This window comes from Drosophila albomicans, chromosome 3 (genome assembly GCF_009650485.2).
Source record: "Drosophila albomicans strain 15112-1751.03 chromosome 3, ASM965048v2, whole genome shotgun sequence".
Taxonomy (NCBI): Eukaryota; Metazoa; Arthropoda; class Insecta; order Diptera; family Drosophilidae; genus Drosophila; species Drosophila albomicans.
The window spans coordinates 9,589,296-9,615,554 of NC_047629.2; the positions used below are offsets into that span (position 1 = coordinate 9,589,296).

The 26,259-nt window shown below is 35.5% G+C and overlaps 3 protein-coding genes across 8 annotated transcripts in view; all 3 read right to left on the reverse strand.

Annotated features, from left to right (window-relative positions):
* Positions 1 to 26,259, reverse strand: part of LOC117568998 (myc box-dependent-interacting protein 1-like) — a 37,770-nt gene that overhangs the window by 4,947 nt on the left and 6,564 nt on the right. Inside the window, exons 2-10 of one of the 6 annotated variants that reach the window (XR_007954960.1) lie at positions 14,478 to 14,613; positions 14,108 to 14,403; positions 13,207 to 13,377; positions 13,053 to 13,134; positions 12,866 to 12,991; positions 11,206 to 11,781; positions 11,038 to 11,157; positions 9,717 to 9,859; positions 8,955 to 9,551 (exon numbers count right to left, since the gene is read on the reverse strand). Coding sequence is in view for 5 of the 6 variants with exons in the window: in XM_034249972.2 (XP_034105863.1) it covers positions 9,471 to 9,551; positions 9,717 to 9,859; positions 11,038 to 11,157; positions 11,206 to 11,781; positions 12,866 to 12,991; positions 13,053 to 13,134; positions 13,207 to 13,377; positions 14,108 to 14,403; positions 14,478 to 14,613 (1,731 nt within the window). In the remaining variant the exon portion in view is untranslated. Of the gene's footprint in view, positions 1 to 8,161; positions 9,552 to 9,716; positions 9,860 to 11,037; positions 11,158 to 11,205; positions 11,782 to 12,616; positions 12,637 to 12,865; positions 12,992 to 13,052; positions 13,135 to 13,206; positions 13,378 to 14,107; positions 14,404 to 14,477; positions 14,614 to 26,259 lie in introns of those variants that run through there. The other 5 variants (XM_034249973.2, XM_034249972.2, XM_034249974.2 and 2 more) reach the window with 5 other exon arrangements.
* Positions 3,927 to 5,470, reverse strand: LOC117566715 (guanine nucleotide-binding protein G(q) subunit alpha-like; the record flags this gene model as incomplete). Its single annotated transcript, XM_034246260.2, has 4 exons — positions 3,927 to 4,113; positions 4,189 to 4,296; positions 5,059 to 5,215; positions 5,279 to 5,470. Coding segments are annotated over 4 exons (540 nt in total), but the record flags the coding sequence as incomplete, so codon positions are not given.
* On the reverse strand, positions 5,498 to 6,623 carry LOC127565630 (G protein alpha q subunit-like). The gene is made up of 4 exons (XM_052005056.1): positions 6,368 to 6,623; positions 5,869 to 6,053; positions 5,653 to 5,811; positions 5,498 to 5,590 (listed from the first exon to the last, which is right to left on the reverse strand). The coding sequence occupies exons 1-3, from the start codon at positions 6,483 to 6,485 to the stop codon at positions 5,656 to 5,658; spliced, it is 459 nt and encodes a 152-aa protein (XP_051861016.1). The 5' UTR covers positions 6,486 to 6,623; the 3' UTR covers positions 5,498 to 5,590; positions 5,653 to 5,655.

The window sequence follows — 26,259 nt, forward strand, 5'->3', positions numbered from 1 at the left end:
TCGGTGCTGGTGCGCAGCGCTTGCAGTTCCTTGCCTAGCTCCTTTATCCGCTCCTGCGCTTCCTGATCGCGAATGCGTGTCTGCAGCTGCAGCACTTGCTGCTCGGCGGCATTCAGCTGATCCTGCTTGTGACGCAAATGGTGCTCCAACTCCTGCTGACGCTGCGTCCATTCCACATCCCTGTCGTGCAACTGCTGTTGCAGCTCTTCGTAACTGCGCTGCATCTGCTGCAGCACGGCATTTGTCTCGGCAAGCGTTGTCTGTGACTTCTCCTGACAGCTCAACTTGTCCATCTGCTTGGACATGCACTGTACACCATTGGCGACTCCCATCCGTTGGCATTGCTGCTGTTCGTCACTATCATCAGAAACCTTTTCCGCTGCCATCAATGCTGTCTGCTGTCTGCTGTCTCCACCACCAGCAACGTTCCAACCAAGGCGGGTCTTCTGAAGGATAGGCAATCCATCTCCAAGGTCAATCTGTCCGTCACATAACAAGCCGTAGAATAGACTTGCACCAATCAGCAGGTCCACGCGCTGCGGACGATTGAAGGCTGGATCAGCTACCGGAATGTTAGATGGAATCGCACGACAATGAATGAACGACCCAGCCCGACTCTTAAGCAAAACACCAACAGTACCCAAGAGTGCAGCATCAGAACGAAGACATTGAGCAACAAGAGAGGTGGACGCTTGAGGCTGTAAAGCGGCAGACGCATCAGCTGACGAGGCTCGTTGCGATGTCTCAAAATGTAGCAAAGAATGATGCCGCCCACCACAGTTACGGCAAGCGCCAGATGTGCAGGATCGAGTTTGGTGTCCTTTCTTTAGACAGTTAAAGCAGAGAGCGAGCTTCTTCACTTCTTTCTGCCTCAAGAAGGGAGACAAATTTGCGAAGATGGGGCAGGAATATATGCCGTGACCAGGCGCGTCACAAAACACACAAACATTTGCTCTGCTGAAGCTAGCTTGGGCCACAAACGCCTTCCTGCTGCCGTTATGGCTAAAGTTCCTTCCCAACTGTGAGCCTGCTGAGTGAATGACCATAGCGTACTGCAGACTTTCCAGCTTCCGACATCTTTCGTCCAGAAACGTGAAAAACTCAGTAGCAGTCGGCACTTTATCGGCGGCAGGATTGTCCAATGCCCTGCTATCCTCCCACGCCGCCTGGGTTTCCACATCCAGCTTTTGCAGCAGCACGTAAATAAGAATGCTATTTGCAATATCCTCTGGACGGCCCAGAGTCCTTAACGCCCCCATGTGAACATTTACCTTATCGCTAAACTCACGAAGTTTAGTGGCCACGTATGCTCCTGCCTCCACCTTCTTGGTACCCAACAGATCCTTGATGTGCGACTGGAACACAAGTCGGTTGTTGTTGAACCGATTATCCAATATATCCAGAGCCACACGATAATTGGGCTCTCCAACGACCGAACTGCATCCAGCGCTGGACCAGTTAAACACGATAGAAGATGCTGAAACTTTTCAACATCATCTAAGTCGTTGTCCTTGTCAATGACAGACTCGAACATTGACCAAAAACTCGCGTACTCCGTATAACCTCCACCGAACGTGGGAAGTTTGAGCTCGGGTAGACGACGTCTATTAGAGCGAGCACCGAGGCCATTAGCCGAAGGATCGATGGTCTCATCACGCCGCAATGTGGACGACCGAATCAACTGGCGCTCACGACTGTCAAAATGCGCCCGAACACGCGATTTCACTTCAAGAAACCGTTCATCGAAATTGTCTCGCGTTTCACTACCGATCTCATTATAGTCGATCTCCTCTAGCGCATTCTGAGCTAAGTCAAACGAAGCTTGAGCACGTTCTAATAGCTCCAACCGTACTGCTAATTCAGAAGAATTAAATGCAGCTAGCTTAACTTCAGAAAGCGACGCATCGAGTCTCACAAGGCTATCATAAAGCGATAAAACCTTCCGCTTGAAAAACCGCGCGCGATTTTCGACAGTAGTCGCTTAAGCGACCAATTGAGTTTTATTAGTAGACACTATACAAGTTTTCTTCCAGTCCCGTCTTGTGTAGACACAAGATGCGAAAAGACTTTATCACTTCGTTTTGCCGTATATGCGGAACTGATTATCTACAAGACTCGTCGAGTATAAATTCTTGCCAAAGGGAAATTTAAATTTCCCTCGGCTGCGCTGGCAGAATTTGTACTCGACGTTTCTTGTAGAAAATATGCGGTGCAGCTCTTGCCGAAAATCTGTGCTTAGATTCTAGTGCGTAGTTCGGAATATGCAAAATAAAAATACGCTCAAAAATATATGCAGTAAATAAAATGTTTATTATACTTGAAATTAAATTTATTAAAACTAATACAATGAGTACTTAAATTTATATATAATATTATCTAAACAGTTTTACTTATAACTAAATAATATAATAGCTAAAAGAAAAAATTAATTTATTTCGCCGTTTTCAATATTCTTCGCCCTGAACAATGCCTTGTAGTTTCTATTTTTATCATCCAACGTAGCTCTTTCGTGGTCCTCAAAACTGTAAATATAAATACAAATACAAATATATTTTTTAATTTAAATCAGATTAGAATAGTAGTTTAATAATATTAACAACTTACCTCTTATTGTTTTATAAAAGACGCGCAGGAAAAAATCAACTTTCTTGTACAACACTCACAAAACAAATGACAAATGATACACAAAATTGCACATGTTCGAGAAAAGTAGGCGTTAGGGAAATTACGCGTTGCGCTAAGAGGGCGCGTACACCAGACTCAATGCAAGAAGCATTCTACAAGACGATTCATCTAACGATCTACAGAAAATTCTTGCAGTCTCGGTCTTGGCATGACACGAAACACAATTGGGGGAGAATGCAAGAATAGAAATGCTCCGCTTGTTAAATATATATGCATATGCACATATGTATATATATATTTCTGCGCACTCTCGAGCACTTTGCACTTGTTTCACTAATTGTTATTGTTATTTTTATTTGTGTTTAGTTATTTTCAAGAATTATTTATGCAAATCAATTGCATTCACAACACTTAGCGAGAGTATAGATCTCGCCGGGGCCTCCAAATGTTGAGCTACTAAGCTTTTTTAGTAGCTTTATTTGCACGTCTATTGTTAATAAATAAAACACGCGAATTTCAAGTTCAATTGTTTATTAAATGGCACATATGTTCGTATATGTAACCACCACTTTGGATTATTTGGCTGTGACTTGCGTAGTACCAAGCTTCGCCACCGACACGATAACAACAGATTACAATTCAAGAGTCCAAACAAGAGAAACAAACAATTAGCCGATCGAACTGCAAGCGATCGCTAACAGAGAGCATACAGCGCTGCCGGCAGATGCAGCGCTGCTGGCAGACGCTGTCACAGTATTGCATTAACATGCGCTGTCTGCTGCTCCCGACAATGGGATTTGCTACAGTAAATAATTGGATTAATATTTGTGTAAAAGTGTAAACATGTTTCGACTCAATTACTTGTTTGTTTGCGCAGCGTATTTGAGCCGCGTTGCGATTCTGTAGCCAACTTGTCAACAATTGCCTCAAGTTCCGAATAGATCTGCAATTGAAAGTAAAGTTCAAGCTTATTATTGCTCTAATCGTAGCTATTCTTTATGCATATTATAACAACCTTAGCCGTCTCATTGTGGAACACTTGTTCGGTGGCGAACAATGTCTGCAAATTGGTCACCAAAAACAAATTTCTCGAATCGTAGAGGACGATAAAAAATTCTTGCTAACAAGTTGCGTATTTCAATACTCCAAATGATTTTTTGCACTTGTTCTTGTGGGCGAGGTCTTCAAAAGTTTAGCCTAGTAAATTCATCGAGTATAAATTTTAAAATCGAAAAGTATGATCAGACCTAAGAAATTAATGAATAAAACGATTAAGGACGTTGAAAACGCTGTCTAACCAGAATTTATTTGATTTTATATTATTTATTTGAACTATGGATTTTACAAGTACATAGACTACTAATGGAATGGATACATAAACAAATTATTTGCTAACGAAATGATTTTAACATATTTTAAAGGATTCCAATAAATTGATCATAATCGTATCTTTTACATCGGCGAAGACGAGTTCTATGTTATGAGTATCTGTTATATTGAATAAAAATGATTTGCAAAGTAAGTCAAAGTGTTATATTACATTAAATAACAACATATACTTGCCCCCAGTGCATGTGTATTGACAATAGATGTCCCTCTCGTTGTCGTTGTTCAAACTAAGAAACATGTTCTGAATAAAGTCACGGGCTGCCTTTGAATCGCCCTTCGGTCCTATTTGCAAATTTATAACAAAATAAAACAAGTAAGAAAGCTACAGTCGAGTGTACTCGACTGTGAGATACCCGCTACCCATTTGGAATAAAAGCAATATATTTTGCATTATTATTCTTAAAATATACCGAATATACTGTAAAAATACTACAAATATACAAAATGGTATATTTGGTATATCGATATAGTACCGCATTCAAAATATACCATAGACGGCACAATATATCAGATTGTCAGCCAAAGCAACTAAGACTCCTAGTAAGTAGGCGTTTTTGTCAATACAAAAGTATTTCTTTAATAACTTCCACAATTTGTATCTGTTCGCAACTAAATTTTCAGGAATCATAACTACTATAGTTATTATTGTATACACCAAAATTCGCAACTCTAGTTTTAAAATTAGGCTTGTTATTCGATTTTTTTGATTTGCGGGGGCGGAAGTGGGCATGGCAAAAATTTGAAACAAACTTGATCTGCGTGCAAACATAATAAATGCTGTCGAAAAAAAATATAACTCTATCTCTTATAGTCTCTGAAATCTAAGTGTTCATACGGACAGACACACAGACACACAGACATACAGACGGACATGACTAGATCGTCTCGGCTGTTGATGCCGATCAAGAATATATATACTTTATTAGGTCGGAGATGCCTCCTACTACTTGTTACATACATTTCCTGCCGGCACAAAGTTATAATACCCTTCTACGCTATGGGTAGCGGGTATAAAAATTAGTTATTAACTGTTATTGTCCTTACCATCCCCATACAGAGGATAATAGTCCACCAAATGATGTTCCTTGATTTGCTCCTCAAACTGATCAATCTTGTTAAAAAACAGAACAAACTCTGCTTTTTCGAACCAGCAAGAATTAACTATGTTTTTAAATAAAGCTTTCGATTCCTCCATTCTATTCTACAATATAAGAAGCATTAAACAGCAGACCCATTGAATAAATTTCAGTATGTTTAAACTTACAACATTTTCGAATTCAGACAAATTTTGATAGTATTCGGAAATTGCCACCAAAAATATTATAATGTTTACATCTTCAAAGCAATGGATCCATTTCCTTAGTTCCGAACGCTGTCCACCTACGTCATACTGCAATTTATTTGTTAGTATTGGATCGTATTTGTTATAATAGATATGGTAATATACCGGATTACAAATCGATCCATTTTAAAATCGTATTGAGTAATTCCAGTTGTCGGTGAACGTACTCGCAAAATATCCTGTTCACTCGGTATATAATCGGGCTTTTCAATTCGTTCTATTTCACAGAGAAAGCTGTGTAGATAAAAAAGAAAGCAATGAAATGTTTAAATTATTGACTTAATTCAATGTTTTACGAACTATTCTGCAGAATCTATTAAATAATATTCGTTTCGACGACTGTAACACTCCTGTATGCCAACATCATTCCAAAGACATTTAATGACACTCAAAAAGGGATCTTTCAAGGTTTCAATTGTGTCACAATCAATTAACGAAACGAGCTCAGCGCGACCCTGTAATTAAAATACAACTTTATTTCGAATTTGGAAAGAATATTGTTCTCGTCTTACAATATTTTCAACATCACTATAGGATATTTCAAGTTCTTCCATAGCCTTGATCATTGACTGCATAGCCATGAATATGTTTCGGTACACATTCTTAGTGTAGCTAACCTTCTCTTCGTTCGAAAACTCATCTTTATTTATAATGCGCATTTGATTGAGAAATGTTGTTTTGCCCGATCCAGCCGTACCTGAGAACATAAAATTAAAAATAATACCTCAACCAGCGTATTAAACGTATTCATGTGACTAATTAATATATGTGGTACAATTAGCTTACATATTTGAATAAATATATAAATATTACAAAGATATTTTGGGACGGTACCGACAATTGAAATCACTGATTAAACATTGTATTAGTCACTATATATATAAATATAATATGGGTTATTAAGAAAATAATATAAATTATTTTCACTACTTGTCCGAATAAATGTTTTCAGGAACTAAACAATAAAATATATGTACAAGTATGTTATGAAGATATAAATGTTATACTTGCCCAGCAATAAGAGATTAATAACATAGTTCATTTTCTTTCTGTCTGCTTTGATAATTTTCTCAATCTCTTTGTTTATTCGCCTGCTTTCCTTTTTATCTTCTGATAAGCGACATGACATGATTACTGGATAAAGACGCTTATTGCGCACACCTTCGATGGTTGATAATCAAAGTATATATATATGTAGCACTTCAGTTACAATTATTATATATAAGAAGCTTCTTATTCGCAAAAGGCACCCATCTACTCTTGATGATCCGCTGTCAACTACTGAGCAATATAAAAATCTACTATATATAACACAATTTATTGTGGTTTAAATACTTATATATATCAATATGCGGGTGAGGAACAAATGGTTTTTTGTCTCGCTTTAACTCAAATTTGAATCATGATTAAACTTAGAGGGTAAGACGACTGCTATATACCCTTAATGAATTTACTAATATAGCATTAATACCTTCATACAAATTAAAAACAAATTCTTGTCGATTGTTTACGTTTGTTGACTGGAATTACAGAAAGTTTAGCTTTGACTTCACATTTAGTAAATCCATTGATCTAGGATCTAATTGAAGTTTTTACTATTTATTTCAATTATAAATTATACATATTTATAGATTACTAATGTAATGGATATACGATGAACTATTTGTTAAGATATTTGTTAATCCTAAAATACGCTTTTGGTGTCTAATAAATTATTCATAATCAAATCTTTCACTGCGTCGAATAAATGTGAAAGGCACGTGGTATCTGTTAAGTTGAACTAAATTAAATCTATGTATGTGCAAAGTAAATCAACCAATATTACAAGATTTACTTGTTAAGAAGAACAGAAGAAACCCAGATTTTGTGAACCAGTGTGAATTAACTAAGGTTTCAAATAAAGCTTTCCATGCCTCCATTCTATTCTACAATATAAAGAGTATTAAACAGCAGACCCATTGAATAAATGACAGCATCTTTAGCTTACAACATTTTCGGATTCAAACAAAATTTGATTGTATTCGGAAATTGCCACCAAACATACTATAAGGTTTACATTCTCGAAACAATGGATCCACTTCCTTCGACCCGAACGCTGTCCACCTACGTTAACCAAACTGCGATTTATTTGTTAGTATTAGATCGTATTTGTTATAATAGATATTGTGATATAGCAGACTAAAAATTGTCCAATTTTAAAGTCGTATTTTTCGATAATATATAAACTAGATTTCTAGTACTAAAATGACAATAATTTAAATTTATAATCGGTATAGAACTGAAATAATATTTAGTTTACCCATCAATAAGATTTAGATAACTTTCTTCATATAATTTTCATTGCTTATTCGTCCCTTTTCCTTGGTGTTTTTATATGAGTTACGTGGCATGATTACTAGAAAAAAGGACACTTATTTGACCGATTTTCAATTAATAACAAATAGAGCTTCAGTAAGTAGTTTTTTATTCATAAACGAGCACCCAACTACTCTTGATGTTTCGCTGTCAAGTACTGAGCAATATAATAAGTGACCATATAACATACAACACAATTTGTGGGTTTTCAGTATAAATACTTTTACACAAATAGTATGCGTGAAAAGAACAAAAAGTATTTTTTTTCGCTCTAACTTCATTTAGAATCATGTTATATCCTAAATAAATATTACATACTAATATCACTTGTTCTGGTTTTTAGTTTCCAATTACAATATGTAAATTGGCAATTATTCAGAATCGAAACACTTACATTTTTAGAAATTCGACGAAAATAATGAACAACTTTTCTTGTTTGTTTAATCTATGTTTTATTTGATTTTCTGTAAATTATTATCATTTGTTCAATGTGTCCATGCGATAAATAAATGTTTAAATAATATTAAAATAATAACTTTACAATACACATTTCAAAAAGAAATTTGTATGCATTTCGGGTTTCTGCGTTACTCATTTTGATTGACAAACAAGCATCAAACTGGATAAAAATCTACTTGATTTGTTAAACAAAAAAAAAAATAATATAGGAGAATGGATTTGTTAGTGACTATTGGCTTGTTTTCAATGTTATAAAGCTGACGCTAGTTATTATGTATTTCGAGAGAGTTTTCATTTCTCGATTTCTTCAATTAAATAACAGCTACAAATAATATATTAATTTAAGTGAATAATAACGATTTCGTGTTGTATTCCAAATAACCGAAATGAAAACAAAAATGCCAAAAAGGTTATTTCTGGTGGCCTTTTCTTTTCTTTTCTTTTCTTTTCACTCCAGAACATTCAATTGACTATAAAAAACTCGTACTACATCATTTGCAAAATACATATACAAAAGGTCTGTGTGTTTGTTTTCTCCCTCTAACAGATGATCGTGTTTAAAACACGATCCTTATCGAGTGATATGCGTTAAATTGTTCGTCTTTGCCTTTTGCTTTTAACAAATTACAAATTAGATACATTTTGTTCGTATTAATTATGAGCACAATAATAGATTTAACAAATAAAATATATGTATGTTATTATATGCGTATGTGTATATGTTTTTATGGTGTTTTTAGATTTTTTTCTTTTTCATTCTTATTAAATTTTGTTTTTCTTTTACTTTTAATTTAGCTTTGCTTTTGTTTTTCTTTTCTTTTCTTTTCATTTTGTTTTTGTTTGTGTTTTGATTAAGCTTACATACTAACAAAATAATATATATGAAACATTTCAAAGTATTTTGTGTGCAATCATTTGTCAACAATAATATTCATAATAATGATAATAATAATAATTGGAAGCACTGCTTTAACAAATACACGACTGTTTTTATTGCATACAAAGTAAAATATATAAATCAGATTTGAATTTAAACAATAAATTTGACGAAAAATCTAGATGCTTAATGACAAATCAAATAATTGGCGCAGCGCTGTATATAAAAAATTTGGCCGAAAGTTGAAGTTCGTTTTCTTTTGCTTTTGTTTCTTGTGTTTCTTTTTGTTTTGTAAAATGATTGTAAAAAGTATTCTTGTATATATATAGAATAATATAACAAAATTTGGGCTGAAGTGTTTGTTGTTGTTATTTAGTTGTGTTTTAGTTGCATTCGTTCCGTCATTGTTGCGGCATCCGCTTTTCAAATGGGACGTGTAAAGTTGGCCGGGAACAGACCCTTCTCGGTTGTGCCTTCCTTTTGTCCCATCAGCCAGCCTTCCTCCTGCAAATTGGTAATGAAAAACTGCATTCAATAAGGATAGTAAGACTCTGCATCCGCGCATTTGGAGGGGCAACTAGCGCATGCGTTAATTCTCAATGGTTGGGGGAAGAGACGAAACACGGTACATGGATTGGCAAGCATGGTGGATAGCTTGGATAGCATTACCTGATCCTCGGGATCGTCGTACTCAATGACACGTATGGTATCGCCAATTTCAAAGCTCAGTTCATCGACATCTTCCTTAACGTAGCCGTAGGTCGCCTTCACGCGATATAGCACACCAGGTGGCAAATCAGCTGTGTTGGCATCTGTGAATTGTGAAATTGCATTACGATTAAAATGTTAAGTGATGAGCAATATTAAGAATTATTATTTGATTTACAGGTGTACCGCACATCCGCACATAAACATATTACACTATATTTAGATAATTATAATAATAATAATAAGTATATTCAATGCACAACTCAATTTTTAGTGAACAAAACGCAAAAGCAAGAACACAACTTGCTGTTAATTTCTGTGGTAAGATCGCAGCCCTGCGCATGGGTTAGTCAGGTTTTTTTTTTGGTAGTTTGCTTGGCTAGTATTACGACGGTAAATTGGTGTAACTGGCAATACAAAAGACTTAAGCAACGAACGTGCAAGCGGTGTTTTTTTTTTTTAATTTTTTTTGGTTATTGTTACTGTTGTTGTATTTTTTGATCGGTGATCGTATGATGAGATGACTGAAGACAACTTAAAGCTATGTACTTGTATGTAGTAACCTAAATACGTGTCTTAGCCTTAGCCACCTGCAACCATTTTGTTGTTTATCAATAAATATTACAACGTGAATGACAATTTGCTACAAACAATAGAAGTAGATAGAATGTATATACAGGCATAGAATGGTGAATGATGAATGTAATATAAAAATATGCGATGTAAGCACAACAAAAAAGTGATTTTTAAAGTAAACAATTGCTTACATTAAAACACTTCTTATTTTTCGGTATTTTTTATGTTTGTAATGAAACAGTGCACCACTTAAATACTCATTGGGCCAAAAAAAACTGCCCAAGAATCAACCACAAATACTTTATAAGTACAATACAACAATACTATATCACAGTTTTCCCCTTCGGACTCGCACATGCTTTGATACTTTTGTTTCGATACGTAGTTTGTGTGGTTAAAAGAGATATGTATGAATACAGATACAGACATCATTACAGAAACTGAAGCTTAAGTATGAAATATACAGAATAGACTAGCCGTTGCTGTCAGCCGATCATCGGCCTCTAATCAGGCACCCAGCGAAATTGGTGTTTGGTGTGATTTATGTTTATTTGTATTTTTGTTTTTGTTTTTGCACTACATTTATTTAGTTGAAGGTGCCCAAAACAGAGACAACAAACGACAGACAGAGAGAAAATGCAGACAGACCCAGTTTTGGAATTTTACTTCCGAAGATCGTTGTAGAGGAAGGAAGACGCTTACTCACCCTTGGGTACTTCGTAGATGCGTTCGTCGTCATCGTCGAAGGGATTTTTATTATGCTTATTAACAGTTTGGTTATTAACTAATTGTTTTTGGTGGCTACTGCTAACAACTGTTTCTGTATCTGTAACTGAGTGCGTTGTAATTGTGTTTGTTGTTGTTGTTTCTTTACCTAGTTTCTTTTGCTTATGCTCCTCAAGCGAACTCGAATTGCCATTGGCACCCGACTGACCATCCGGCAGTTCTTTTGGCTGCTTTCCCGGCTCTTTTGCTGTGCTGCTCGCTGGCGCTGAAGTCAAGCTGTTGCTGTTGCTGCTGCTGCTGTTGTTGATCGCTGCTGCTGTAGCTTCTTCTTCATTATTGTTGCCATTCACTGTTTTTGTGGCTGTTGTTGTCGTCGTCGTCGTCGTTGTTGTTGTTTCCTTGGCATCTGCAATCACTTCACGAATCGTTTCCTCTGTCTTCACTGTTGTGGCTGCTGTTGCCGTTGCTGTTGCAGCCACTGAATTGGCATTCGGACTGCTTGGCTCAGTGGTCTCCACAACTTTGTTGGTGGTGATGCTGGTGATGCCATTGGCAACAGCCGCTTCGATTGCTGCTCTGGCCACCTCCTCGGCGCTCGGCTTCTCCAGCTGCGGTGCGGGACTGTGTGGTAGCTCTGGGAGCTGCGACGACTCTGGCGTCGGTTCTGGTGTTGAAGAAACTGAATCAAATCGTGGCTCAACCATTGAAGAGCTTGTGGATGTTGCTAATTGTTTTTCATACGAATTTGCATCATATTTTTTGTTTGTTTTATGTTTGTTTATATTTTCATTTATACGTTGATGTTGGTTTGTTGTATGTTTTGGTTTAAATGTGTATATTTTTTTGTTTGTTGGTTATTTCATTCGCGAATTTTGTTTTGTTTTGGGTTATTATCATCATTCCAACAAAAACATTACAATTTAATTCATAAAAAAAGAGAAAAAGTAAAAAATATAACTGAAGACATGCATGTTACGGGTTTTTAGGGACAATTTTAAATTTAGAACATTTTTTTCGAAAATGTTGCCAGAAGTTTTCTGGATTTGAAAACAAGGGTAAAAAGCGATATCATGCAACATTCCATTTGTTAATGGGTCTTGGCCACATTTTGCTTTAAACACGCGGCAGTCTAACTGAATGATATCAAAGAGTCATTAAAGAGTTCTAAGCCATTCTACAGTTGTGTATTTAATTTATTCAACAACAACCTCATAAACAATAAATTAACTCGATGACCGCATTATAATTGATTCAAAATACAAAAGGCAAGTTTTTACATGGAATGTTAGGAGAGCCCGTTAACAAAGGGAATGTTTGCTACAAAAGTTATCAGAATTAGTTGGCGACAACTAAAAAATCTTTATAAATTGCCAAAAACTAAAAAAAAAAAAGATCAGCATTTGCCATCGAAATTTTGCATAAAATCATAATATTACGGATATTATAATAGTGCATGTAATAATAGATAGATAGATAGATATATAGATATGTATATAACTTAGATATTGTGTATAATATTAAGTTCTTTGTGATATCATTTACATAAATCAAGATATAATAGTTGAGAATTTATTTTACACTTTGGCGATATGTAATGCGATTTTTTTTTTTTGTACAGTTTTGAGCAATTTATAAGTTATATTTTGTTGGTGTTTTATATCGAACAAACAACAAAGAAAAAAAGATAATAAAAAAGCAAAGGAATAAACGAAATCAAAAAGATAATTGCATAAGTAATATAGATAATTAACTGAGTAAATAGATTAAAAGCACACAAAGCACCTGCTGCTGATGGGATGTCTACTTACGACTGTTTGCCAGACTGGAGCCACCGTTTGTGGTAATTTGATTTTGATAGTTGCTGTTGTTGGCATTGGCGTTGTTCAGTTTGTTCACTGGCGATTGCACTGGGCTCGAAGTCTTGATGGGATTTACTACAGTAAATAATTGGATTAATATTTGTGTAAGCGTGTAAACATGTTTCGACTCAATTACTTGTTTGTTTGCGCAGCGTATTTGAGCCGCGTTGCGATTCTGTAGCCAACTTGTCAACAATTGCCTCAAGTTCCGAATAGATCTGCAATTGAAAGTAAAGTTCAAGCTTATTATTGCTCTAATCGTAGCTATTCTTTATGCATATTATAACAACCTTAGCCGTCTCATTGTGGAACACTTGTTCGGTGGCGAACAATGTCTGCAAATTGGTCACCAAAAACAATATTCTCGAATCGTAGAGGGCGGGCAGCTCATCGTGCAGTTCCGTATTCAAAATTTCATAGGTGCGACGCGCCTCTTCCAGCTGTTCGCGACCTTTGGTAAGCTGTGAAACGAGAGAAACGAAAATCATTAAATGATTATGCAATTAATACGGATTAAGGCTACTCTGAAAAAAGAATCGAAAATTTTCATATTAAAAGTAGTGTTTTTAAAGTAAGATTCTCGAACATCAAATTATTAAAGAACATTAAGATGCCTAGTCTCCAAAATAAAACCTAAAATACTAAAATATAAATTACAAAATTATCGAATCAATCGCGAGAAGAAGTATTTCGAGGTGAGAAGTATTTCATTAGTAGTGTTCAATAAACAAGTATAATTGATTAACTTGAATGATAAGTAAATAATAATGGTGAACGGCATAATATAATATTTATTAAAACAAGATTTTTTTAATCATCTTCTGCTGTATTGGGTTTTATATGCTTTGGGCGATATATTTAGGTATAGTTATATGGTATATTTTGAGTGTAGTACTATATCAATATACCAAATATATTTTTGCGCTATATTAATTCAGTATATTTTAAAATTAGTGCCGCACTGTTTTGCTCTTATTCAAAATGGGTAGCGGGTATCTCACAGTCGAGCACTCTCGACTGTAGCTGTCTTACTTATTTATTCTTGGTATTTTATCAAAGCTTCTGGATGCTTTTTCGTGCTTCAATATCGATGTGCTCGATGCACTATTTAACACAAATTGCAGATTCATAGATTCTTAGTACTAAGACCAAACTCTTAATTTTATAACTTTATTTTATTAGTGTATTCACCTTAACATCATCCTTGCGCTTGTTGGCATTGGCTTGCAGATTTTGGAACGAGTGACGCTGACCATCGTAGTCGATGAGCTTGCGATTGCGCTTTTCCACCTTCTTCTTCATCTCAGGGAACTGGCCGGTGTATGTATTAAGCGGTATCAGCACCTGATCGCCCAGTTTGTGTGCAAAATCGAGCCACAAGCTCTCCGAGGCGGCAGTTTGTGCTTGAAGTGCATCGTATCCGGTCCATTGTGGCTCGTAAACTTCGCAAACGGCGTCCATCAGTGATTTCGAGGCGGTTTGTGCGGCTGTCAAAAAGAATAAAACATTTAAATATAATAAAATTAAATTATTGAATGAATAGAATTTAAGCAAAACTTACCGCGTATGCATCTTATGTAGTTGTTGAACTCCTTTTGTAATTTGTTGGCATTTGTTTGTTGGCGATTGAAGTTATTCAAATGATCGTCAAAGATTTCATCTGCGGTGCGATCGACTTTGCCCAAGTTTTGTAGAATCTGCAAGCAAACGAGACAAAGATTGGAATGTGGCATTTAATAACCAGTTTCTGGATTTTGGGTGGGTGTCATGCTCAAGGTCAGTGTTGATAAAGTGGCTCAAAGTGTAGGCCGTTGCTGTTGCTGCTGTTCATTGTTCATTCAAGCCCGACCACGTAATCGCAGTCCAATTATCATTGTATCAGCCAACAAGCACAACAACATAACATAGTAGACAAGCAAATGGCGCATTTATAAATAAAAGAAATCATTTGGCAAGCAGCGTTTTTGTCGCTGCCCTGGTTGAGTTCATGTTCAGTTCAGTTTTTTACATGTGGTGTACTCGCAAAAAACAAGAAAAGAAAATGGCATAGCCAACAGAATGAGATTAAGAATGGGAGGAGAAGGCAAAAGTGTGGATGTTGATGAACAAAAAATACTTAGCAGAGCGCTAAATCTGTTGCCACATGCCTGTCAACGGCGCATTTGGGTTAAGAACGCAGTTCGACTTTTGTTGCTGCTGCCTCCGGTCAAAGATACTTGAGATAAATTGTAAATGCTTTGCCACAACATCAAACAAGCTAACAGCTAGCCAGCCAACTGGAATGTGGCAAGCTGCTGAGCAGGTGCAGGCAACCATGGTGGCAGTGGTGGAGGAAGTGGAAGCGAGGGGCAGTCACCAAATGATAAGTTGTCAATTGCTGACACAACCTTGTAACAGTTTTTCAACAGCACGCCCACGCCTCAAATGTGACCCCACACAAAACACACAGACACACATGTAGACAAAACAGAATCAGAGAGCAACAGAGAGAGAGAGACCGAAAAAGAGAGCTGAGCAGATAATAGAACTCTCGCACATGCTGCAATACATTGCGTATACGCAACGCAGCATTTAGCTAAGTTTTGTACATGTAAAACTTGCTGATGTTAATCTCAAAATTTGTGTAAATATTTAACCACAGATAGCAGATAACATTCTAAGATAGAAAAATTACACAAAACAATAATATATGCATATAGCGGCTTATATACATTGCTTAGATAATTCGTGGAGCAACTCGAGAAGTCACCTTAGTGGAAGTTCCTATAGGAAATGATACGTTAAGCGCCGTTATGAATAATTAACCAACGCATGTACGATATGCTATGCGATAAGCATATCTAATTTAACAGTCAACGGCATAGTTAAGTTGGGTAGTTCCTAAAATACCCTTTAAGAACATAAAACAATTTTAGATACAATAATTCTTATTGATTTAAATAGAAAATTATTTTAATAGTTGAATAGATGTAATATTCGAGTTTCCGAGTGTGTGTCTGCTTAAGCACATAAAAAGCTAAGAAATTATAATATACTTATATTCTATTTAGAATTAGATTCATTTGAAAGACAACGATTTGCTTTGAAGTGATAAAAATAGTGAATGAATAACTTAGAATACTGCGTGAAATTTTGCAGACGATATTTAATATTTATTTAAGAAATCAATTTATAGAGTAACAAGTACTCATTTTCAATAAAAAAGGAGAACAATGCAAATACAGTATTTTTGAATATATGTATACATTATATTTATTTATATATACTTTAAAATACTTAAATATATAATATATATATTTTGTATATTGATATACGAAAAATTTGATATTAGAAATATACCATAGAGTGCTAAAAATACTATATTCACTACCAAAACAATTAAGACAGCTGATTTTTGTATAACTTCTAGGTATAAAAATAAGACGCTATTTTTTATGTCTTTAAATATGCGATATACTGTATTTCGTATATAGTATTTTATATAAATATACTGGATAAACCTTAAATATACAATATACTGTATTCGGTATACCGATATACATTTATATTTTAAATGTGCTATGGATTATAAAAAAATATGAAATTGGTAACCAGTTAAGACAGCTGCTTCTTGTATAACTTCTATGAAACTAAGAATATTAAAAATAAGTATTTCGTATATTGATATATTTTTACATTTTAAATATACTATAGAGTAAAAAATACTAAATTGTTTACCAAAGCAATTAAGATAGATTCTTTAAAAATAAGAAGCAGCTGCACTCTTTAGGAAAGCGCGTACATCAGAGCACACTCAATTGTGGCCTTCTTAGTTGATTGATTATGCAACATTTCGCTCAGTGTATGTCACACAAAACTAAACAGCAACTATGGTCACATCGAGCAAGTGTACGAGGCAGTGGCCCATGCACATAAAAACCTTTTATGGGCACACTGACCACTGACACACACACACACTCACACGTTTAGAGCCACATTGTTGTGGGTAGTTTCCCAGCAACTTGTTGACGCATTTTCTGTCCATTTTGGTAGCACAACAGCAAACCGGCAAAGAGTTAACTGTACGAATTGATTTTTGATTTTTGTATTTTATTTCTCTGTGCTTATTGTTATGTTTGCCCTTAATTGGGCATTGGGCAAATGAAGACTGCAGTTATATACGTGTTATATATAAAAAGAGTGAAATATGCCCACGTGTGGCAATATAATCCAAAAGCGAATGCAGTCAGCGTTTTACTTTTTCTTCTTCTTCTTTTTTTTGTCGAAATGTGGGCGAAATGTGATTTCGATTCTGTTTCTGTTTCAGTTTCAGTTTCGGTTGCCATGGTGTGTTATTAATTAACCCGCAAGCGATTTATTATCAATTTCTCTGCCAATTAGTTTGCTCTACGCTGTGGCCCAACTGCTATGCAAAGTAGACACGCAATTCTACTACCAGTAGAGATATGATTATGAATGATTGGACTTTGTGTGGTTATCGTTGTTGGCCACAGTTTGGCTGGCAATGGCGGTGTGTCCACTTCCGTCCATTTGGCGTCCTTCTCGCAATGTGTGCTTTATGTTTGTGTAATAATGTCTCAGTCACAGTTTTGCGTCATCGAGAGTCAGGGCATAGACAGCTGTATATATAGCAAAGCATATATGTATGTGCACATCATATACATATTTGTTTATAGTATAGACAAATATGCCTAGAGTCTGTCATTTTATTTTAAACTTGTGTGCGCTCTTTAATTCGCTATATATGCTATACTGTGTAGTATATAGAGATTTTTCTTTTGGCTAATTCCACGCATGCAACATGTGCGTAGACATCGCAGAGGAGCGAAGAACGTGGGCTAAGCTTTTGGCTCTAAGCCAGACGCTGCGCTCCAAGACTGTCTGGGGGCGTATGGAGGAGTCGTCGATGACAACATCTCGGCAACACCATAGTAATAATAATAGTAATAATAACAACAATAAAAGCCTACAACAAAAGTATCTTGTATCTCGTTTGTTGCAGCAGCAGCAGCAGCCGATTAATTCAACTTTCAAAAGTGCAACACATAAATATAAATCGAAGCAGAAATAAACAACAACTGCCAGGGATGGGCAGATGGAAAACAAAACAAAACAAAAGTAAAGTAAAGTGCAGCAGCCAACATATTGTTCAAGTGATGCCAAAGACGGGGAACTACACACACACACTTACATATATAAATGTATAAGTGAGTGTTGGCCCAGTTTATAAGCGAGCTACAGACAACTGCAAACAAACGGCAAAGAAAAGCTCGATTTCTACGACTATGAGATACCAATTGAAAGGGAAGAATCGAAGCGATGCAATGGCAAGTGCAACAACCCCATTGTCGCTGTCGTTTTACAGGGTAAGCGAAATGGCAACGTCAGCTAAACTAGAAATTATATACGAGAGACACACAGCGAAAAAAGGGAATATTAAACATAAACAGGCAGCAGACAACAAGCGACAAGCAAACGAAAAAAAAAAGACACTTGTGAAAAACTATGTAGAAATTTGCCGGCGGCGGCAGAAAAGTGCGAGACAAGTGAGTGCAAAGAGAATGAATGAGAGAAATGGGTATGGAAAATGTGCCACGAGTAGATCGGTGTCAGAGTTGTAGCTGTTGCTGTTGCTGTGGATGTAGCTGCTGCCGGTTTACGTCTCCGACTGCCACGCCCTTTTCCCGCCTCGCCTAGCGGCAGAAAGTACTGACAAGTGCCATGCAACAAGCTACTTCCCCTTTCTCTTCGTCTCTCTCTCTCTCTCTTTCTCTCTCTAAAGACCTAACCTATTACCACAAAAGAACATTTGCAAGTTGTTGGCCGCGGTTAGCGGTAAAACCAAAATACAAAACAGTCTCCATATATGATATATGGAGAGACCTGCTTACTATATAGCAAACAGACAGACAGACAGATAGTTAGCAAAACGACGACGATGATGACAGCAAAGTGTTGTTGTGGGCTGCAACCGGTTTCAACTTGCCACTCCCCCTGCCTCTGCCTTTGTCTCTGCCCCACTACTCACTGTTGTCTGCCCCATTCAACTAGTCATATGACTTACACTTATCTCAGATCGAGTTAGCGGCATAGAACGTGCTAAAAAAAAAAATGGAAAAAAGAGCAGAGAACAGCTCATACATCGTGTTAGTAATTGTCATTAATAATGATTTGCTAAAAATGGCGTTGGGTTTACAATAAGCTTTTAGCTTATAACTTTTCCGCTACGAACTAATGGGAAAAAGACACAACACAAATCACAAATCACAAGTGGATTGAGATTGAGCTTAAAGATTATTTCCATTTAAATCAGTTGCTTGATATTCGCTACGATTTTAATCACATATTTTACATGTCAGAACTAAACCACTTACTAATCCGATACGTTGCTTAAAGATAAAAGTGAAAATGATTTACTAAAAATGGCGTTTGATTTAGATCCGTTGTGATCTTAAATGAGAAGTGGATTCAGATTAAGCTTGGATATGTCTTTAAAGATTATTTCTATTTAAATGAGGTGGTTTATGTAAACATTTATATATAGTTTGACCAAGCGTTCTTATGATATTTAGATTTAATTGACAAACAAACTTTTTATTTGAAATATTATACAAATGCTTAGGTTAACTATTTGTATAAACTACCATAAGTTAGAATCTACAATCTACAATCTACTAAAAATCAGAAACTAAAAGTCTTTTGATGTAAAGAAAACTAACAAAAGTGTATTTATTATTTTTAATTATTTCGAGCAGTACACTTTAAAGAAATCTTTCATTTCATACGCAGAACTAAACAACTTACTAATGAGATACACTGTTTATAAAATAAAAGTGAAAAGTCATGCATAATTCTGCAATTATACAGACACACATGCATATATGTTAATTAAAGCATTTTATTGCGCAATCGAAATCGAATTGAATTTATTTATGCGACGTTTTCAAACTTTGCCTCGCATTTGCATAATTTCTTTTCGATATCAACTCTTTCCCCTCTCTTTCGCTCTTTCACTCTTTCTCTCTATCTGCCCGTCTTTTTTCGACTTCTGCTTGGGCTTTCTTCGGTGTTCGCGTTCGCGTTTGCGACGTTATCGCTTTAAGCTTAAGCTTGTGGAAAGTGAAACTCGTTGGTAGAAAGTTCGACAGAAATTCCCAAAGAAAATAACTAATATTTGCCTATGCTCGAGACAATCGTTGGCTGCTGCCATGATTTATCTATTAACATTAGTTGTAACTCGAAAACAACAAAACAATAAAAGATGCAGAGAAATGGGCAACAAATAACAAATTATATTTAATTGCTTGGCGAACACAAAAAAAAAGAATCTAACAGATGTATCTTTGCTGTGTAATTTGTGTTGAAAACGAAGTCTAAACTGTAAATTACATAAACTGTTCGAAAAGTATCTAAATAAGTCTCGTTACCGGAAATCGATGAGCTTTCAGTTAATGTTAATAATGGCATAAAAGTAATGGAAAACCTGTCCGGGTTTATTAGTTATCGCTTAATGTCCGTTTTTTTTTTTCAAGATTCGAAAGGCGAAATGCTGTAAATGGGTCAGCGATTATTTAAGATGTTTTTAACATTTCATTCAACAATTATTTTACATTTTTACTTTATTAATTGAATGCTTTGCAGTTAAGTTTTGTTGTTGGGCTTTTCACCATTTGTTGCGGACTTTTCTTCGCTGGCTATTTTTTTAACCTGCTCCGCATTTCGCTTTTTGCAATTAGCTTTGCACGCGTTTTCTATTTATTCGAATAACATTTAGTTGATTTAGTTTTCTCTGTGCGTTAAAAGGCAACACAGAAGCATTCGATTGGAATGGAAGTGATTTTGTTTGGCTTCCAACCATCGTTGACTGACTGTCAAATGCAATTAGCTCAAGTTAAATCAGTTTACTGCGCCTACGAATCTATGTGAATAATGTATGCAAAAGTGCTGGTAGATACACGCATCTACATACATAGTATAAAGCTAGCTGAGTTGGCTAATATGAAATGCAAATATTTTCGCCAACTGCAAAAGAATTTACTGGGCCAAGACATGTTCACTCGCACACAGACACGCAAACTCGTCTAGATACTAGAGCTTTTTGAAAAACTCTCTTGCTCTCTCATTCTCTATCTCTCTTTCTAGCATTGAGTGAGCGGCGCATGTGTCTACACTCAGCAAAAAATATTGGTACAAGTGCAAGTAAAACACAAAAAAAAACATTGAACTCAATGAATCAAGCTACAAAAAGAATATTTATGTAAGAGCCAAAATAAATTAATTAAATAAAATCAATTAAGAAAGCTACAGTCAAGTGTGTTCGACTACGAGATATTCACGGAATTTCATTGAAGTATAGCAAATAAATATACCGAAAAGATACTTTAATATAAGAAATACTACTACTACTACATCTACTATATACTTTGTATATAGATGTTCTACAACTTTTGAAGTATACCATAGAGTACCCATTTTCAATTAAAGGGAAATTTTTATGAAATATACCATATAATTGTACCAGATAGATACTTAAATACACGAAATACTATATTTGGTATATCGATATACTACGACAATAGAAATAAACCATAATAATACCAGAAATATACTTAAATACACGAAATACTATACTTGGTACATCGATATACTACAACATTCGAAATATACCATAGACACCCAATTTTCAATAAAAGCAAACCAAAGCGGAAGTGGAATATTATTAAAATATACCTTTTAAATATACCGACAAAATACTTAAATATAAGAAATACAGTATTTGTTATATTGAATACTTTATTTGGAATATCGATATATTACAATTTTAGAAATAAACAATAATTACCGGTAAAATACTTTAATCAACGAAATACTATAATTGCTAAACCGATATACTACAACATTAGAAATATACCATAGTATATCATACCAAAATACATCAGATTGTCAACCAAAGCAATTAAGACCCGAAAGCTGCACCCTTTTTTTTGTCATATCAAATTATTTCTTGAATAACTTATGAAAATATATGTTTGCATATATTTAAGAAGTCAAAAATGCCGCCTTCTGCTTGTTGTATACATTTCCTGTCAACATAAAGTTATAATAACCTTTCTACCCCATGGCTAGCGGGTATAAAAATAAATTCAGCAAGAAGCCAAATAAATTAATGAAATCAAAACAAAATGTATTGCCAATGCTCAGAGCTTTGCTGCAGTGTATTTAACTTTTGTTTATTTTCTTTCACTTTTGGCAGAAACGTGAAATATATGACGACACCGTGCCGATATAAAAATGAACTCAAAGTATATAGCGACGAGAGAGAGCAGCGACGAAATGAGACGAGACGAGGCGAGTTGATCGGACAATAGCTGCTGGCGTTATATAAGAAGTGGTCGTGCCCAGGCATATGTTAGAGCCGTGCTAATCAATCACAAGCCATTGAGAATACTATCTACGTATCGCTAAGCAAGTAATGTATCTGCGAGATATTTGGTGTCTGCCTGCCTACTTATTATTATTTCTTCTGCTTGTGCCTTACCGGCAAATTGCGGTCAAATCATGAGCTCACATTTAGCACATGTCTGTATTTTGAGGCTAACCGAGTGTCACTTGTATAGTTAGTGCGACTTAAGGTACATTTTCAGGCCATTCTAGTATCTGTATCTTGTATCTGTGTCGTTTAACAAGGCGGTGCAAATCGAAGGCAAGTGTTTACTTTATTTGCCGATAGCGATTGCCCAACACGCCTGTAGATCTCCATTGAGATCAGCTTTGGATGGGGAACACGTGATTTGCATATCAGATGGGAAATCAGAGACGTTTCAACGACACGTGACGTTGCATGACGCAGCGCCGAAAATGTTTGTTGGGCAATCCAAAACCAAAAGTACGCCCCATTAAAAGTTGAACGTATGTACGAGTAAACAACATCGAGACTAATGGTTTTTATTTTAGGTAGTTTTTTTTTTTTGTTTTTCGTCAGTTTATAGATGAACTTTATGGTTTACAATTATCTAGGTTTTGTCTGTTTGCTGAACTGTGGAAAACGGGTCAAGAGCAGCCAAATAAATTGCTAAACTGACTAAATAGATGTTTAGAATTGTATACAAAACTTGAATGATGATTTTGAATTTGTGGAATATGATTAAGAGAATTCTCCAAGTAAACTGCAAGTTCATTTCTTAAGAATTCGCCATTACTTTGTTGAATATTCACACAATTTGAAGCAAATGTTAAGTGTTTTATAGATTTCCGCTACCACAAAACTTAATCTGCATGATTTGCGGCTTTTAAAAAAGCGAATGGCAAATGAGTTGATATGTTTTTTTGTGCCCTTCCCATACTCAACAGTTCTTTATCAGTTTCGCTTAATAGCCACAAAAGTTCTATGGCAAATGCTGGCCATATAATCACAATATTGTTGACCAAAATGAGAATGAATACACAAAGTCGTTAAACGCGTAAAAAAGCGGCTGTTGAGTATGCTCGACTGCGAGATACTCGCTGAGCAAACATTGAAAGTTGAAACTTGTTCTTAACTTTATTAATATCAATAAAAAGTCGTTGGTAAAAAATCGTAATAAAATTCTACAATAAAATTTTGTTGCATTCAAGACTGTTCAATTATTACTTGCTTTTTTTGTGTGTCAAATCTAAATATAATATTTCCACACTTATATTTAATTTGAAAGAACAGATAACGCTGGCTTTTATAATCACTCGAATCCAAGCAATTTTGCAGGCAAATAAAAGATGTGCTTCAGTCTTCTCAGATCATCACTGACTCATTATACCCCTTAATTTTTTAACACCGGGTATACAAATCAGTCAATTGTTAAGACTCCGTCAGAATCAGCCCGAAAATAACAATCAGATTGCATAACGGAGGCAGTTCGCTTTGTATAATGTCCACTCTGGACAACGCTTCACGTGCTGATAACAACGCAAAATTCCATTACACGAAATGCCAGTAATGAATTCTTGCGGTATGACGACTTATCAGTTGTGCAAATGCTCGAAAAGCAAGCACCACGAAAATCTTCAAAAGATAAGCAAACGAATGAGTTTTGTTATTTTACTTTAAGCTTGTTGCGAGTTCTCCTGCTTTTCTGTCTGCTTTCTGTGTCCATTTCCTGGCTAGAAGATGAGCACAAAAAGTGTGCCAAAAAGATTGCAAATAGCCAACGGCAAAGACTGGAATATATACATACATATGTATGTAGGATAGTGTGTAAGTATTGCTTTCTGTGCGTGTTGCTGCTAAAACAGTTAAGCTGCTTCGCATAATGTGTAGTTTCGATGTCGTGTCAGAAATTTCGCTGTCGATGTTGGCACGCATCGCTGGCGATTGACAATTTCATTACTCGCGCCTCTACCATGCTCTCAAACAGACTTTACATGTGTTGTAAATAAATAAATGTGTGTAGTGGCAGAAGAAACAGAAAAAAAGAAGTATAGTAAGTAAGCTACAGTCGAGTAGGCTCAACTCCGAGATACCTGCCACCCATTTTCAATGAAAATTATACTTCAAATATACCAAATGAATATACTTAAATAAACCGAATATACTATAATCAAAATATACTATAGAGTATAAAATATACCATATTATTAGCATATTAAATTAATTAATAAAAACTTCCAAACAAACATAATAAAATATACCAAAAAACTACATTTTAAAAATAAATAATTCATAAATATCTTCCAAATAAATATAATGAAATATACCTAAAACTATACTTTCCTACTATATTCAAAAAATACCATAGAGTAAAAAATATACCATGTTGTAATGAATAAACAAAAATATACCAAAATCTATATTTTGCTAATACATTCCAAATATGTATATACCCCATTATCAACATCTAAAATTAATTCATAAATAACTTCCAAGTAAATATACTAAAGTATACCAAGAGCTATATTTAGCTACTACACTCGAAATATACCATAGAGTATAAAATTCCCCATATTAACAGCATATCAAATGAATTCATAAATAACTTCTAAGATTTTTATCTGATCGCAACCAAATTTGCAGGAATCATAAAGATTGGCGCAAAGCTATAGTACCCTTGTACCCTATGAGTAACGGGTATAAAAACGAGAGAGTCAGTGAACTGCTTTTAATTACCGTGGGCTCAGCTGAAGCAAGAAAGAGCAAAAAAAAAAGCAAAAAGTAAAATGTATCTGAGGCAATCAACATTTTGCGCAAACATATTTTCCACTTGATCGATGCGACCAAACGGCTTACAATCAATTTGGAGGCAACACAACACCTGATGCCGCCATCGTCGTGTTTGTAAACACACAGAAACAGCAATAGATAGATACAGACATATGCACACATCACGTCAAGCATTTGTGGGCTCAGCCAACTGAAAATGGCCAATAAGCAATTGGCTTTTACAATTTTTCGATACATTAAAATGCATTTAGGAATTGCATTTCGCTAAATGCATTTTGCTTTCAATTGTTGTTTAACTGCACTCGAAATGACTGCATTCCCCATTTACCTGCAAAGAGATAAACAAAAGAAATATGACGAAAAAGCCGCATTAAAACACGGACAACAACAAAAATGTCGTACAATTGAAATATAGTATCTATAGTATGTAATGTACATATGCTGTCACACTGAGAGATAAGCCCAACGTTTTTGATAAGAAGTACTTTGCTGCTTCTATTCATATTCAATTTGTTAAAGCCAAAGCAAAGTTCGCTACGCTTTCAGTTTGTGTTGGTAAATGTTTGCTTGTGTTAGTGAACTTTCTTAGCTTAGCATTGCTTAGAATGCAAGCTGAGATTGCAGCTTTGAAACTTTCACATACATGTGTCACGTGTGTGTGTGAAATTCTATTTGAAATTTTATTTACCCAATTTTCTGAAAGTTAACAACGAATTCTACGAAAATAAGGCGCTAACTTTGAGACCTTGAGATGTGCTTTTCAGCTTTTATATACAATATTTAGCAACTAAATTCGCAGTCGTAACAATCATTATAGACACAATGACACAGATATTATTCGTGTAGTGTATAGATGCGCAAACCGCAAAAAAATGAAAATAGTATTAAAATGCCAAGTAAATCCCATTGAAATTAACGATGCCTTAAGCTCCGCTTCCGTTTGCTCCAACCCCTGCTCAGCTGTCTGCTTACATAAGGCAATTTGAAATTCAGCAGAGAACAAATTGAAAACGACGTCAACCTTCAGAGTTCTCTCATCCAATGGCAAATGGCAGTGGCCTGGTCTGGGCTGCTGATTCAAATTTGTGCATTATGATTGCACTTTAACAATTGTCCCTGATTGCCCCGTTGTGCAACTAAATGCAACAAA